Genomic DNA, 16681 nt, shown 5'->3' with positions numbered 1-16681 from the left:
TACATAATTTGATTGAAGGAACTATGATCTCATCCAAGCAAATATGATCTCATCCAAAGAAGAAAACGATATGGTCGACGACACCTATCACGTTGAGATTTATTAGGGGCAATTCGTGTAAAGCAACTTAAGTTTTCCATTCTTTCTATTCGTCGACAACTCGTCAATCAACTCATTTAGACGATGGAGAACAAAGCCTACTAAAACATGGATGGAATGGTAACACACTCGACATCTATCTATGCATGGGTAACTTAGTCAACATCTGTATACTACGTTCAACATCGTACTTTAGCGGCAAGAAATCTTGAAAATTCATATAAGACAGGATGCTAGTAAGAAAAGTCAGTTGTCTAGATAAATTTGCAGAGTTATGAGTAGTCATGGTTTAGACTTTTATTTTTAAATCTCAAATTGTTTATACTTATTCAATTGCGTATATAATTTAATTATTCGTTGCCAAATTTTACTTCTTCCGTTCAATTGCGTATATAATTTAATTATCTTGTTTATTTGGAGTACGCCATTCCCACCATGCTGGTCTTTAGTCTTCGTTTTCTCGAACACTCCATCACGCGTATAAGATGGATCGTTACTGGCCGTTGATTAGACGTGACATGGATCGTCACTAAGCATGACAAAGTCTTACGGAATCGTCATCTCCCGGGGGTTAGCTATAGATAGGTGGAAACGGCGGACTTGGGGTTTCAATTGACTGAGGACACGCTTTTCTTTATTTCAGTATGTGTTTCTGAGGTTGCTTAATGGTGCAGAATTTAAATATCTCTCAAACCCATAGAGTGTTGTATTGCAGTTACATGTCTCTGGGATTATCCCATCTCTTAGATAATATCGATTTCTATAACATGGATCTCCTGAATGCAGCGGTGACTATTGGTCTTGGGATTTTGATCTTATACTGTTCCTTCCTCTCTAAGCTCCGCAGAAATGGCAACAATTTGAGGTTGCCCCCTGGACCACGTCCATGGCCTCTTATAGGAAATCTCCATCGCTTGGGAAGCCTCCCTCATCAGTCTTTTGCAACATTGTCAAAGAAATACGGACCCATTATGTTTCTGCGCTTGGGCTCCGTCTCCACGGCTGTCGTCTCTTCTCCTGCCATGGCGAAAGAGTTTCTGAAAACGCATGATTTGGTCTTTGCAAGTAGACCAAATTTTGCATTCGGGAAATATGTTATCTACGATCATAAAGGAGTCGCTTTTAGCCGCTACGGAGACTACTGGAGACAAATGAGGAAGCTGTTGACGGTGGAGCTGCTCACGGTGAAGAGAATCGATTCTTTCAGATTTGTGAGAGAGGAAGAAGTGTCTGCCATGGTCGCCTCCATCTGGGAAGAAAGCGGGCACGGAGAGAAATTTGTGGACATAAAGAAAAGACTCTCCTCCCTCACACAAAATATTGTGTGCAGGATGTTTGCCAGCAGGACTTATTCTGACAACGAATTGAACGGAGGGCTTGGTTTCAAAAAAATGGTTGAAGAGGTGTTTTATGTGGGCGGTGCATTCCCAATTGGCGATTTCATTCCTTCTCTCGACTGGCTGGACTTGCAGGGATTCCGTCGGCGCATGAAGGCCGTTAACAAAACATTCGACGGATTCGCTGAGAAAGTAATAGAGGAGCACATTCATCGTAGATCGGAGAAGCGAAACCAAAAGGAAGAAGATCGTGTAAACGACATGGTAGACGTGATGCTGAGCATGGCCGAGACAGAGGGCCAGAAAATCTCACGGGTCGACATTAAAGCCTTGATCTTGGTAAGTAGGTGACTCAAGGCCGTCTTAGGCTTCACAAATGTTATTAGAATCTGTGTTAAACTAGTTGAGGAAACATTATAATGTGGTGTGCAGGATATGTTAAACGCGGGAATGGAAACATCGGTGACAGTGGTGGAGTGGGCGATGAGTGAGCTGCTGAGGAATCCTGCAGCGTTGGTACGAGCACAGAAAGAGATTGAGTCTGCAATAGGCAGAGACCGCCGAGTGAAGGAGAGTGACGTCATGGGATTCGACTACTTGCGATGCGTGGTGAAGGAAACGTTTCGGCTTCATCCGCCACTTCCTCTGCTCGTTCAGCGGGAGTCGATGGAAGGGTGCAGCGTGGGAGGATATTTTGTACCGCCAAAGACGAGGGTGTTTGTGAATGTGTGGGCGATTGGAAGGGATGAAAACGTTTGGAGAGATGCTCATGAGTTCAAGCCAGAGAGGTTTATTGAGAATAATAAAGATGTGAGAGGTCAGGACTTCGATTTCCTGCCTTTCGGATCGGGAAGAAGAGGATGCCCTGGGATTTACATGGGTCTTTCTATTAGTGAATTTGCACTCGCTCAGCTCATTCATTGCTTTGACTGGGCTGTGAAAGGCGAGGTGGATATGGAGGAAGAGTTTGGATTAACTGTCCCCAGAAAAAATCCGCTGCTTGTTTGCCCTAAGTGGAGGCTCACTACTGAATATCCTAGTTAAGCATGTATTCTGTGATAAGTCTGTGTACCTAGGAATATGTGTTTACATTCCTGTTATACAGATAGCTAATAATTTATAAGGAGTGCATAAAGTATCATTGGTAGCTAATAATTTATAAGGAGTGCATAAAGAAGTATCATTGGTAACTTAATAATTTATAAAGAGTATATAGAGAAGTATCATTGGTAAAGACACCAGATGTAGGCGCAGCTTGTACGACTGTTGCACAAGGGGACTATTGATTCAGGTACCGGGTTGTTTCAAGCCGGAGATATATTTTCATTGATGAATTTCACCTTTGTGAAACATGATAGCTATGTACCTGAAAACCACTATAAGGATGAATATGCTTAGATAAAGATGAGGATAACCGTGGTCATCTTCAGATAAAAATTAGTTAATAATACTGGTTTCACGGTTTTTCTCTAAATAGTGTGAGTGTATTGCTATAATCTTCCTAAATTACATATGTCCTTGTTGAAATTTGTACTCTTTTGTTTCCATTGCGTTGAAGCTATATAAAGCGCTTGGACATGAAGACGTTCACCGGAATTCAAGGTCACAGTCACATCCGAAATCGAATGAATATTTTGTTGCTAATTTTTTTATTTTATTTTTAACATTCTTTACACAGAATACATACGCTATTGATAGGTTGCATCGTATTAAGATAATGTACATACGCTATTGATAGGTTGCATCGTATAAAGATAATGTTTTGAAAATCAAAACCTACCTTTTTTATTGAAAAAAATAATTAAATTTGTTTTGGACGAAGTTCTAGATATTTTGAGTTTTGTTAGTTCCTAGGGCAGGGAACTAATATTTTCATTTGGCTTCCTTTAATTAATGTTTACAATCTATAAAAAATCTAGGAGTCTAAAGTTTGTTGAGATTTTATTTTCTAATTCACTTTCTTTCATTAATTACGCAAAGGCATCTCTTTTTTGAGGTCTCAAAAAGTCATTTTGAAATCAATGATCAATATTCATTAATATAGGATGCAAGATGATTGAAGTAATCTCAAGCGTTAATTTCAAAACATGAAAATAGGCATGTCAAATATTCAATTCGTGACATGTGTAGTCCTTTGGAATATTTTATTACATTTATCATTGAGTTTTTTCAGAATACGAAGCTCAATTTGAAATTATTTTCTTGTCACATGACAAGTGTACTCTTTTCTATTAATGAACTATTCAACTGAAGTGTAATGGATTTAGTATGTGCTTCAAATATTCAAGGATATGAGTTGCTACCTTGCAGTATACAGTTAGATCCACCCCCAAAAAAAAGTTACTTTTGATTCGTTCCATACAGTTAGACCCACATAAAAGTTACTTTTGAATTCTTCTCAGGATAACAATATGCAAAAACCCTTGCTTGTATAAATACACATTTTCACTCTTCCTAATCTCTTGTAGAAGCACTAGTGGGTTAGGAAGCTAATTAACAATGGCCACAATGGGTTTGCAAACATTCTTCATTATCACTTGCATTATCTGTTTGGCAGTTTCATCAACAACAAAGCCAATGCATCTCAAGTTTTAAAAAAATGGGAAGTTCAAGATTCTATAGGTACTAAAATCATTTTCATTCCATTTCATCATATTCAAAAATATAGTTTTTGAAAAGAAATAAATATTGAATTCTCTATTTTAGCATGATTTATAGGTGGCAGACATGCATTATGCAACTAGCAAGGGCACCTACTGTTTGAATGTGTTTCCCTCTCAGTACACCACCTATTCTAACCTCAACACCACTTCTTTTATCAATTGAATGATTCAAGTAGAGAAGCCTAATTTTATCACATTTACAGGTAATACAACAAAGATAGATCCAAATTATTTGTTTTTTCTTTTCCTCTTCAGATGTTGGTATAATTTTTAATGGTGGTGTGGTCATGATGAGCAGAAGATAGTATCTTTGGGTTTGACACACCAGGCCCTATTGCTTCTATCAAGAGAACTTTTGCACCAACGATAACAACCAAAATTTCATGGGTGGTTGTTTTGGGGAATGATGACTAGGAATCACCTGCTCTAAGTAGGGAAGGAGCGATAGGACATACTGTGTCCATGGATCACACTCTTTCCATGCTCAAACCAAATTCCCATCTTAAAATTGATGAGTTTGGAAATTATCATTTGGAAGTAAAGGAAGTTGGGGGCTCATCTATGCAGAGCATAAGTGTTCTCAATCTTACTCATCTAATCCCAATATCACTAGCTATGGTTGGATTAAGTGCTCTCAAATTGATTGGTTCAAAGAAACCTCCCACAGATTAAGGGTAATCTCTTTTTTCCTTTTTTTTTTTGTTAAGAACAGTTTTTCCTAAGGAAGGATTAGATTTTCAAAGTCTACAATCGATAATCAGGCTTGTCTTTAGATTATGTTGTCTAAAACTTTTATTGTATCAACTATTTCGTTCATATTCCACTAACTATTATTAAAGAATGAGAATGAGAGAATTATAATATAATTTTATAGTTTTTTCACTTTTGTAATTTTTTCATTCTCATTCTAATGATGGGTTAGAAGAGTGCTTTTTTATTCTCATTTTAATAATAGATCCTTGGATACAATCAAAATGTTACATAGAAGAATTTTGTATAGCTTACTATGAGAATGAAAGAATTATGTATAACTTACTATTACTATGAAAATGAGAATGAGAGGATTTCATAATGATTCTTTTCTTTCTTTAATCTTTTCTTTCACATTCTAATAACAAATTGCAGAATGTAATTAAAAATATTAATACAATCAAACTTTTACATAGTATAATTGAAAAACAAAGCAAATGATCATTCTCTTATCTATTACAATAGTTAGCTAAGTACTTTCAAAAAGAGAGACTAAATAATTGACATAAATGCAGTTTTCAACTACAAACTTTTTTACTTATATTTGTTCGAATATATTGAATCAATTTTATTTTTTAATACTATTTCTTAATAAAAAAATTTAATTTTTTTTTAAAATCTCTAGCGTCCCTATTGCAACCTTAGGTGCAATCGCTAGTTTCTATTTTTCATTGGTCAATACAAATTTTGCTGGGGTTATAAATAATTTTTAACTAAAATAAATAAGAAAAATAAAAGTAACAAATATGTATTAATCAATTAAAACTGTTAATGATGATATTACTAGTAATGTCATTAGTTTAGATTGTGTATGGGCTAGTAATAATAATATAAAGTCCATGGTGCAGAAAGCATGTAGCTGTATTCAAACCGTCTAGAATCGAGAAAAGAAGTTGTTATTGTTTTTGGACCATCGTGCTATATCCCTTTTATTAAAAAAGGATCTTTATCACCTAATTCGTTGACCTTACTGCTATATCATTATAGTAATACAAGAATGATATGATCTGAAGCACGTTACTTTTTCCTTGGCCTTGGAGCTATATCATTTGTCTACTGTTGACGTCATGCCTAGCACTGAGAAAGAGAGGCAAATGATTCTCCCCGCAATATCATGTCGTAGGGTTATAGGGTGTGCGGACCGATGTTTTGATCGGATCAGATTCTATTTTACTTACTAGTCAATGTCAGATTGCAATTATTTCCGCAATCTGCAGACCCATTTTTTCACTTCAAGCTTTCAGGAATGAAATCTTCCGGTCACAGTGTCCAATTACTTGAGCCTATATGTATTCATAAAATGTTTAGTGGGATTCCATTCATTGCAAGGTTCCAGCTCTTTCGTTTTTAGCTGAAGAGTTTGGATTAACTGTGCCCAGAAAGACCCCACTGCTTGTCCGCCCTTCATGGAGGTTCGCAATTGAATGTCCCATTTAAGAGAGTTTCTTTCCGTGGATATGGCATACATATTATCCTTATTGGATTTAGTTTGATCTCCTGTATGTTATTCCTCTATCTGCCTTACCTAGTCAACAACTCCTCCATCCTAATTGATTTCATAAAACCCCGCTTGAATGGTTTACCCACTAATAATACTTGAAACATGCTTTGTGGAGAAGATACTAAGAGAGTACGGATTATCTGTATAAATCTATATTTGAAAGAAATTATTATTACGTGATATGATCAAATTAATGTTCTTTAAATTCAACGAATTAGCATGAAAGACTTTTAGTGTTAACAGAAATATGAAAATGAACATCAAACATTTGGAGAGGGAAAGATTGTTGAATTTGATATAAATTTCATAATTAGAATTTTTTTGTGGGTTATAGATGGTAAAAAAAAATTTTGGTTGTACAAATTTGTTGGATTTTAATATGGGTCTGTTTTGCTGTGGGAATATACATATGGGAACAGGAATACTTATTTTGGATTTTAATATGGGTCTATCTGGCTGTGGGAATATACATATGGGAATAGGAATACTTATTCTCGAATAGAAAATTGGGAAACGTATTCTTATTTTTGTTTGGTTCTGCCAGAATTTGATGGAGAATTCACAAACTCAAAATTTTATGTTTTCTAAAATAAATAAAACTAGAATAGGAATATGTATTCCAATAATTGCAAATTCTCATTTTTGGGTCAAAATTGGAAGACATATTCCTATTTTATTCCTATTCCAATTTTGATTGGTGCATCCAAATGGAGAATTCAAAATTTTATGAATTTACATATACCAATTCTACTTGTAATCCTATTGCAAAATAGGCCCTACACACCTAACATTGTCATATTCTCCATGTGTAGTAATTTTATTAATGTTCCACTTTATTGGTTAAATTATTTTATTTGTATTATTTAATTAGTCTTGTTCCTATATATTCAAATTTTGAATTCAGTATTTCCCCAATTTCTATAAGTGAATACATTTAATTAATTGTTTAATTATTATTTCCAAATTATTATTCTTTACTGATCAATTAACTTCTATAAATAAATTTTAGTATTTATTTAATCTACATCTTCACATTAATGAAATAATCATATTCTTTAGTTTTGTATTCACAATTGTTAATACATTTATGTGCTAATTTCAATTATCTACTCCTAAAACTAAGTATGCTATCTATGGATCGACACCTTAGGTCTCATCATGATGACTCTTGACTAACTAGTATGAATAGTGACTATCAAGTTGTAAAAATGATGAAGGGTTCCCCACTTAATACCATGAACACATAACAAAAATAAAGAAATAACAACAATTTGCGAGAAAAAAATATGGGCTTCTTATTGTTGCCACAAATGCGGAATTACAGAATTCAGAATTACAATATGTGAACCCACATAGGCACCTTCATTATAGTAATATGCAAGACAAAGCTATGAACTTTCACCTAGAGTTGTCATAAACAATGTTTGGACATTTCTTAAATAGGCAATTTATACTGCTTGGGAAGGTTCTAGACACTGAAACTTAATACCTAGGGCCGACAAACCATAACAATACATGTATAGTCGGCCAAATACATTTTTGACATTTATTTTGGAAGTTTTAGTTGGCCCAACTTTGGAAGGCAAAAACTTTCAAACCCTTGTTCTCATTGGCTATTATAACCACTTTTCAAAAACCTTAGCTTCTAATATATAGGCTTGGATCGGCGCAAGCACCTATCCATCAAATTTTTTGACCTCGTCTGAGCACATTTAGGCCTTTAACACTGAGCCTAAAGTCTGTATACCAAAATTGCACACCAAAAATCTGTAATAAATCCATGAATATGCAAGATAATGCAGGAGCATCTTGGATTTACTTGGTGACTACTTTGGAGTTCATGGGAGGAGGCTTAGTAGTTGCTTTAGAGGGTGTTTGGACTGGTACTCGGTCAAAGAAGGATTGGAGCTTGGCATGGTCTATGCAGCTCGGCATGGTCTTGGTAGCTTGGCATTGGTTGCTCAACATAGTCTTTGGAACTCGGCATGGTCTTTGGTTGCTCAGCATGGTTTGAGAATTTGGTGTTTGTTTCAAGTTGTATAACTAATATTCCACAATGTGTTAAAGAATGAAAATTTTAGAGATTGAAGAGGGCCTAGACTTCTACCTACGATTCAAAGCTCGAGTTCTAATTCATTCGAAGCTAAGAGATATTGCAATTTTACTAAGACATCAATTTTGGAAATTTAATTGTTGTAGGAGGCTGACTTTGGCATTTAATTTATGTATTTGCATTTAATTTTTGTTCTAGGAGAACTTGTAGCTTAGATTGGTATAAGTAGGGGTTGTGGGGAAGTCTTTAGTCATTATTCATTCACTCAGAAGAGGAGTGGGTGTGGGAAGTAGCTGAAGAGTGAGTTTTCCCAAGTTTGTGAACAAAGCGCCGAAAGTGAGGCATTTTATAGCAAGATTGTGATGGAGTTGTGAATGTGTGAATAGAGTGCCGAATGTGAGGTAGTTTACAATTGGATGAAGTTGGAGCAGAGCTAGGAGTTGGGGCTTGAAAAAAAAGGAGATTGCTTGGTGGGCTTGTGAGCACAATTTGAGATCTTCCTTGGGAGGTGTCTACCAGAGTGTGGATCTGGACTAACTAGGGTTTGGGATTGGATCTTGAGGGATCTTGTAGAACTATTACTTACTTTGTATTTGGCCATAACTAAGAAGGCCTTACAGCCCGACACATTGCATGTAATCAGTTATATTTTATGAATATATTATTATGATTTGGTATCAGATCTTGCATCGTTGCTTCATGTTATTGTGTTTCTGCTACATAGTTGTATAGCTGGGGGCTAGGACATCTCCTTTGGGGATTCTCCTGCCTTGCACTGCGTCACAAGATATGACACTGAGCCTCAACTGGTAGGCTGATATATCCAAGATGAGTATCCATCTCTAAAATTAGGACATTCTGAGCTTGTATGATTGACTTACTAAGTAGGAAATCTCCACAGATAGAAACTCTATGTTAAGACAACCCTTATTAAAATGACTGAAATGAATTTTTTTTTTGGTTTGATGCAAAATTTCTCTTACACCTACGATGCTCCTGCATCAAAAAGATGTTTTGATTCCTATAGAGAAAGTAATATCAATGTCTAAGAAATATAAATATATAAAACTTAATCATAAACAAAATAAACCATACAAAGTGCATATTATACATGTACATGTATCAATAAATTTAAAACACATATGTTCAACGTTGATGTTGTCATCAAGTTAGTCTTATCTAAATACACGACTGAGCATTCATGAAGAGGCAACAAGAGGCATTCCTACAATATATGCATGCATGATGTCAAGTATCAATTGAATTATAAAATAAAGTAAATTTACACGCTATATTTAAGTTTTCAAATTTAGTTTACACTAAAAAAGAGATTTACTTGTGTGGATGTTGGCATTTGATAATACCCACTCTTGCAAACCTCAATCATGCCAACCAAGAAATCAAGATGTTGTTGGATCTCATACTAGACCAACTCTACATTTGTGACATGAGTGGTCAACACACATCCTCATAATGATGAACAAAGGGAACTAGCCAAATGAGATATCATAAAAGTATTACCATCATGTGTTGACAAATCCATGTAACCTATGCTCGACATGCTAAAATCAACATCATCAAGGCCAACATCAAAATTTTGATGCCCTATACTTGGTAAAGGGTTTTAATGGTGTGCCTTTCCCACTACAACAATAGAGTGGTCAGTAGGTGGATCCTGATGCACACACTTCCACTATTGGCATGGTCTGTGTGATGAGAAATATGCGGCTGCACACATCTATTACTATTCACTCGAGCTCTAGCATTTGATATGGGTGTATCATTATTTTCTTCTATGAATGCATATGCATGTGGATCTTTGACAACTAAAATCATTACTATTTAGCACTTCATTGATATGATCAATTTCTTATCACAATGCTAGCCACATGCATGCTATAGCACACAAAGACTTTAATCGTATGCACCATAGTTTATGGGATACCCAAAAATAATTTGAAACCTTTTTGATCTCCCATCTATGTGCATATACCTTATATTACGTAGTGTGAATCGACAAGAAATGGCTTGTAGGGTTTATTACTAATACCTTATGTTGATTAGTAATTTAGAGATATAGAAAAAACATAGAAAGATTGTGCCTACATACTATTGGATGTATGCATATTTCCCAAGTCGATTCAAAATTTATAATGTAGTGTTAGCAATCTTGAAATTTAAGATAAGAATTATTACAAGGGTTTTAAGTTGGTTATAGATGTTAGTGAATAAAAGTAAGTTGTTAAGCTACATGTGCAAAGTCATAAGTACTGTGTTCATCCTTTAATAACTAAATTGGGCTATAAAGTAATTTATTCATTATTTATTAGAATAATTTATTTTAATGGAGTTATTTTCTAATAACAACTAAAAATCATATAATCTACTTTATACATAACTCCTAGAATAATTCAAGGTTAAGTTAAAGAATAAGGTTGTTATTTAAGATCTGGTTGTCAGTTCTAATCCTAGTTCTACTACCGGGCTCTATTGTAGAGACAAGGGTATGAACCCCACTGAGAGTATCATGAATTGATTTGAACGAAGAAGAAAAATGAAAACCATATAAGGATTTGTTCCTCTATTTGTATTTCTTTGTATTAGCTTATGTTTAATAGTTTATTGGCATATGCTTTTTTTATTGGTTATCTTTGTTGTATGGATTCCAATCCCTTCAAAAATTGTTTTCTTATAATAAAATATCTCACAATAATTCATTTGATGTGAATTTCATATACTACAACTTCAAATAGTTTAGATCTAGCAGTTAATTGTTATTTATTTGTTTGAGAATATATGGTATAATAGAAAATATTTAAAAAATATCTCTTGAATACATAAGTAGATATAGAAGTGACATCTCAAGAAAAAGAATAAAAAGAATAAAAAAGTACCTATGAAATGGTTGAAATTTCACCTTTCAAAGAGACCAAATGAATACATCATATACTTCAGAATCTATATGGTATTAATGAAGTTAGATATGCCAAATCAAAGGTGATACTTGATTGTAATGGCATTCAACATAAATAGTCTTTATTCATTCATGCAAAAATGAGATCACAAGCTTCAATATGCCTTATTTATTGTAATAAATAATAGGTACAGCTTCTTCAAAAATCATCAAGAACCCTCTAGACTTGAATTCCTCCTTATTCTTAGTAAAGATATAAAGTGGTCATCCCTCCTTCTAAGTAAAGGTATAAAGTGGTCATCATGTTTGATGTACAACTTGCTAAAAAAAGGCCTAAAAGTGGGAAACATCTATGCATCAAACCAAATATCTTTTTATTGATATTTGTTTATTATTTAATATAAAATAAAAGTAGCAATTTCAATGTATTATAATTTATAAATGATTAATTAATTACCATACACAACCAACTGTGTAGCCAATTCACTAAAAGTGTTCCAGAAACTTTATTGAACATCCAAAACAATAAAAGAAAAATCATTAACTCCCTTAAATTTATTAAAACTTTTAAACAACATCCACTTAACATAACTTGCTAAAATAAATTAAAAACTATCATGCACACAGCCCCAAATCTTGAGACTGGAAAAACCATAGAGAGATTGCAAGCTTTGGGTTTAACTGTGGAGGAAACTCCGTAGTTAAGCGCGCTCAGGCTGGAGTAGTACTGAGATGGGTGACCTCCCGGGAAGTCCCGGTGCTTCACCCCTGTGAGCATCACCTAGATCCAATGAGTGCTAAGTGTTCCATTTATTCTCATGAGAGATGGATTCATGTTGAATCACTACTCATGAAACATGGGTCATCGAGTTTGACTCAAAATCACACAGTTAAATCCTGATATTCACATCACAATTTGACTAGCTGTGGAAATCATGTCCTACTTATCAATTGATGAGCTTAAGGGGCTTTCTAATGAATGGTTCATAAGGCACAACACTTGGTGAAGGTTTTGCAAATGGGGTTGCAAGCTTTGGGTTTAACTGTGGAGGAAACTCCGTAGTTAAGCGCGCTCAGGCTGGAGTAGTACTGGGATGGGTGACCTCCCGGGAAGTCCCGATGCTTCACCCCTGTGAGCATCACCTAGATCCAATGAGTGCTAAGTGTTCCATTTATTCTCATGAGAGATGGATTCATGTTGAATCACTACTCATGAAACATGGGTCATCGAGTTTGACTCAAAATCACACAGTTAAATCCTGATATTCACATCACAATTTGACTAGCTGTGGAAATCATGTCCTACTTATCAATTGATGAGCTTAAGGGGCTTTCTAATGAATGGTTCATAAGGCACAACACTTGGTGAAGGTTTTGCAAATGGGGTTGCAAGCTTTGGGTTTAACTGTGGAGGAAACTCCGTAGTTAAGCGCGCTCAGGCTGGAGTAGTACTGGGATGGGTGACCTCCCAGGAAGTCCCGGTGCTTCACCCCTGTGAGCATCACCTAGATCCAATGAGTGCTAAGTGTTCCATTTATTCTCATGAGATATGGATTCATGTTGAATCACTACTCATGAAACATGGGTCATCGAGTTTGACTCAAAATCACACAGTTAAATCCTGATATTCACATCACAATTTGACTAGCTGTGGAAATCATGTCCTACTTATCAATTGATGAGCTTAAGGGGCTTTCTAATGAATGGTTCATAAGGCACAACACTTGGTGAAGGTTTTGCAAATGGGGTTGCAAGCTTTGGGTTTAACTGTGGAGGAAACTCCGTAGTTAAGCGCGCTCAGGCTGGAGTAGTACTAGGATGGGTGACCTCCCGGGAAGTCCCGGTGCTTCACCCCTGTGAGCATCACCTAGATCCAATGAGTGCTAAGTGTTCCATTTATTCTCATGAGAGATGGATTCATGTTGAATCACTACTCATGAAACATGGGTCATCGAGTTTGACTCAAAATCACACAGTTAAATCCTGATATTCACATCACAATTTGACTAGCTGTGGAAATCATGTCCTACTAATCAATTGATGAGCTTAAGGGGCTTTCTAATGAATGGTTCATAAGGCACAACACTTGGTGAAGGTTTTGCAAATGGGGTTGCAAGCTTTGGGTTTAACTGTGGAGGAAACTCCGTAGTTAAGCGCGCTCAGGCTGGAGTAGTACTGGGATGGGTGACCTCCCGGGAAGTCCCGGTGCTTCACCCCTGTGAGCATCACCTAGATCCAATGAGTGCTAAGTGTTCCATTTATTCTCATGAGAGATGGATTCATGTTGAATCACTACTCATGAAACATGGGTCATCGAGTTTGACTCAAAATCACACAGTTAAATCCTGATATTCACATCACAATTTGACTAGCTGTGGAAATCATGTCCTACTTATCAATTGATGAGCTTAAGGGGCTTTCTAATGAATGGTTCATAAGGCACAACACTTGGTGAAGGTTTTGCAAATGGGGTTGCAAGCTTTGGGTTTAACTGTGGAGGAAACTCCGTAGTTAAGTGCGCTCAGGCTGGAGTAGTACTGGGATGGGTGACCTCCCGGGAAGTCCCGGTGCTTCACCCCTGTGAGCATCAACTAGATCCAATGAGTGCTAAGTGTTCCATTTATTCTCATGAGAGATGGATTCATGTTGAATCACTACTCATGAAACATGGGTCATCGAGTTTGACTCAAAATCACATAGTTAAATCCTGATATTCACATCACAATTTGACTAGCTGTGGAAATCATGTCCTACTTATCAATTGATGAGCTTAAGGGGCTTTCTAATGAATGGTTCATAAGGCACAACACTTGGTGAAGGTTTTGCAAATGGGGTTGCAAGCTTTGGGTTTAACTATGGAGGAAACTCCGTAGTTAAGCGCGCTCAGGTTGGAGTAGTACTGGGATGGGTGACCTCCCGGGAAGTCCCGGTGCTTCACCCCTGTGAGCATCACCTAGATCCAATGAGTGCTAAGTGTTCCATTTATTCTCATGAGAGATGGATTCATGTTGAATCACTACTCATGAAACATGGGTCATCGAGTTTGACTCAAAATCACACAGTTAAATCCTGATATTCACATCACAATTTGACTAGCTGTGGAAATCATGTCCTACTTATCAATTGATGAGCTTAAGGGGCTTTCTAATGAATGGTTCATAAGGCACAACACTTGGTGAAGGTTTTGCAAATGGGGTTGCAAGCTTTGGGTTTAACTGTGGAGGAAACTCCGTAGTTAAGCGCGCTCAGGCTGGAGTAGTACTGGGATGGGTGACCTCTCGGGAAGTCCCGGTGCTTCACCCCTGTGAGCATCACCTAGATCCAATGAGTGCTAAGTGTTCCATTTATTCTCATGAGAGATGGATTCATGTTGAATCACTACTCATGAAACATGGGTCATCGAGTTTGACTCAAAATCACACAGTTAAATCCTGATATTCACATCACATAGAGAGATTACTTTGGCGTATATGCAACGTATACCAGGTTACACAAAACAAGAGAAGGGGTGGGTCACTTCAAAACGAGTGACATCGATTGAAGTACAGGTACCATTCCAATGTGTCACTTCTGCAGTTACCTTCATTAACTATCCATTATTCACTTCTATATACACCGTACATACAGAGGTGACTACATCGGTATTTCATATGACTGAAACAGAACCAGCAAAGGGGTAAATACATCGGTGTTCCATTTCGGCTTTTGAAAAAGGATCGGCCCAAAAAGTCGATACGTTATCAACCCGAGGATGGTATCGGAGCAAACAACTTGATCCGTATGGTGCCACTGCCACGAAAATGCACTTCCATACGAAGGAGAGGACTTAGTCAATTTTTTAAAAAGTTAGAAAAAGCAATGTGAAGGAAGTGCATTTTCGTGGCTATACCGAAGTGGTGTGGCAACATTAAATATACCTGCGATCAAAACTTAGTAACCGAGTGATGCCGAAACATTAACCTGACATAAAAATAAAAAAAACTGATCTATCTATTCGTATCTATCCTATCGTATAATCATAAAGTTTTCTTTAGATTTATGTTTGTCCTTGTTTTATAATACTCGGTGTTAGTCCCTCTGTACATTAAGGGCAAAGATTGACAAAAAAAATACCCAAACCAGCACAGAGCATTAATATGAAAGTACAGAGTGATCCACAAACACCAAGAACGGTCTACCCGGATGATTGCTTGATCCTCTGAATGTGCTCGGTCCAAGTGCCTTTATTGCTATCTCAATGCTGGATGGCATCTTTCATCAGTTCAATTTGGACTTGAAGGGATACAAGTAGCTTCTCGGCATCTTCAATAGAACTTGGATTAGAATCAGTGAAATGTTCTACTTTGGAAAGAGCCCGGTTTAATAGGGAAATACAGTCATTGCACATATCTCGTAGCTTCCCGAGAGGGAGGATAATATCATCCCGCTGCCGCAGAAGCTCAAAGTATTTCTTGTGCAGCTCCTCAATTGCAGCTCTACCTATGCCAGTAAGGTCCTGAGAAAGTTGAAAACTTTAATGTGCTTTCCGGATCTTGGTCTCAATTGCATCAATTTCTTCGCGAATACTTTTGGTGGCCTCTGGCCATTGTAAGCTATAAACAAACAGAGCAGTCCCACTTGCAAGATATGCCCGTCCTTGAGCTATAAGCTCAGAAAGATGATTGTGTGCACAAGTGCATTTGCCTTTGAGCTCTTGCAACTGTCTTTCCTTTTCTTTTGCCAGCTTCTCTTCGGCTGTAGCAGATTGACTTTTCAGAGAATTTATTAACATGTTACATTTATGAATGCTTGTGCCCAATGGATCTACCGCACAATCCGGAATAGCACTTTGCAATGCAACAATGATTTCTTCTGTCGTCTTATCTTTCTTCTATAAATTCTCCAGTAAATCATTCTTTGATTACGCTTGAATGGCCAAACCAATCTCAAACTTGTTTGCCGGATCTGGGAAAAATTTAATTATTGCAATCACTGATTATTAATCTCTTATTATAAACGATTATTAAATTGTTGAAAATAAATTTTTAGCTAATATCGAAAAATAACACAACTGCAACTTCACTTATAAAATACGGAAAGAAATGCGCAACACAATGAACACAATATTTTCGGACAAATTGTTCCTGGAAAAACCCCCAAGGGAAAACTAGTTCTACAGATAAGAAATTATATTAAACTTCAGCAAATCAAGAGATACAAAAATTCCTTGCTTTTTACTGGCAAAATTCTGACAACCCTCTAATTTATCCGCTGATATTCTCCACTACTATTCCCACGCTAACACTGTAAGACTGTTTGCTAACACTGCAAACGTTTCTCCAAACTTCATGTTCTCCAAATGCTCCCTTGACCTCCTTTTATACT

The 16681-nt window shown here is 36.4% G+C and overlaps 1 protein-coding gene and 1 pseudogene across 1 annotated transcript; both read left to right on the top strand.

Moving 5' to 3' along the window:
• The first annotated feature begins 718 nt into the window (after positions 1-718).
• Positions 719-2910, top strand: LOC149553245 (cytochrome P450 750A1-like). The gene is made up of 2 exons (XM_089788706.1): positions 719-1775; positions 1869-2910. Exons 1-2 carry the CDS (start codon positions 765-767, stop codon positions 2478-2480), a joined length of 1623 nt encoding a protein of 540 aa, XP_089644832.1. The 5' UTR covers positions 719-764; the 3' UTR covers positions 2481-2910.
• Positions 2911-3935: 1025 nt separating this feature from the next.
• On the top strand, positions 3936-6286 carry LOC149553244 (putative inactive purple acid phosphatase 29; annotated as a pseudogene).
• Positions 6287-16681: the final 10395 nt, after the last annotated feature.

This window comes from Cupressus sempervirens, chromosome 6 (genome assembly GCF_028749045.1).
Source record: "Cupressus sempervirens isolate cs-2001-9-10 chromosome 6, ASM2874904v1, whole genome shotgun sequence".
Classification (NCBI taxonomy): domain Eukaryota; kingdom Viridiplantae; phylum Streptophyta; class Pinopsida; order Cupressales; family Cupressaceae; genus Cupressus; species Cupressus sempervirens.
Note: the sequence above shows the minus strand (reverse complement) of the source record. Positions and strands in the feature narration are given on the sequence as shown.

Excerpts from the sequence above, each read along its gene's own strand:
- LOC149553245 (XM_089788706.1), top strand. The coding sequence starts at position 765 with ATGGTGCAGAATTTAAATATCTCTCAAACCCATAGAGTGTTGTATTGC. Across the intron at positions 1,776-1,868 it reads ACATTAAAGCCTTGATCTTG|GATATGTTAAACGCGGGAAT; the intron begins GTAAGTAGGTGA and ends TGTGGTGTGCAG.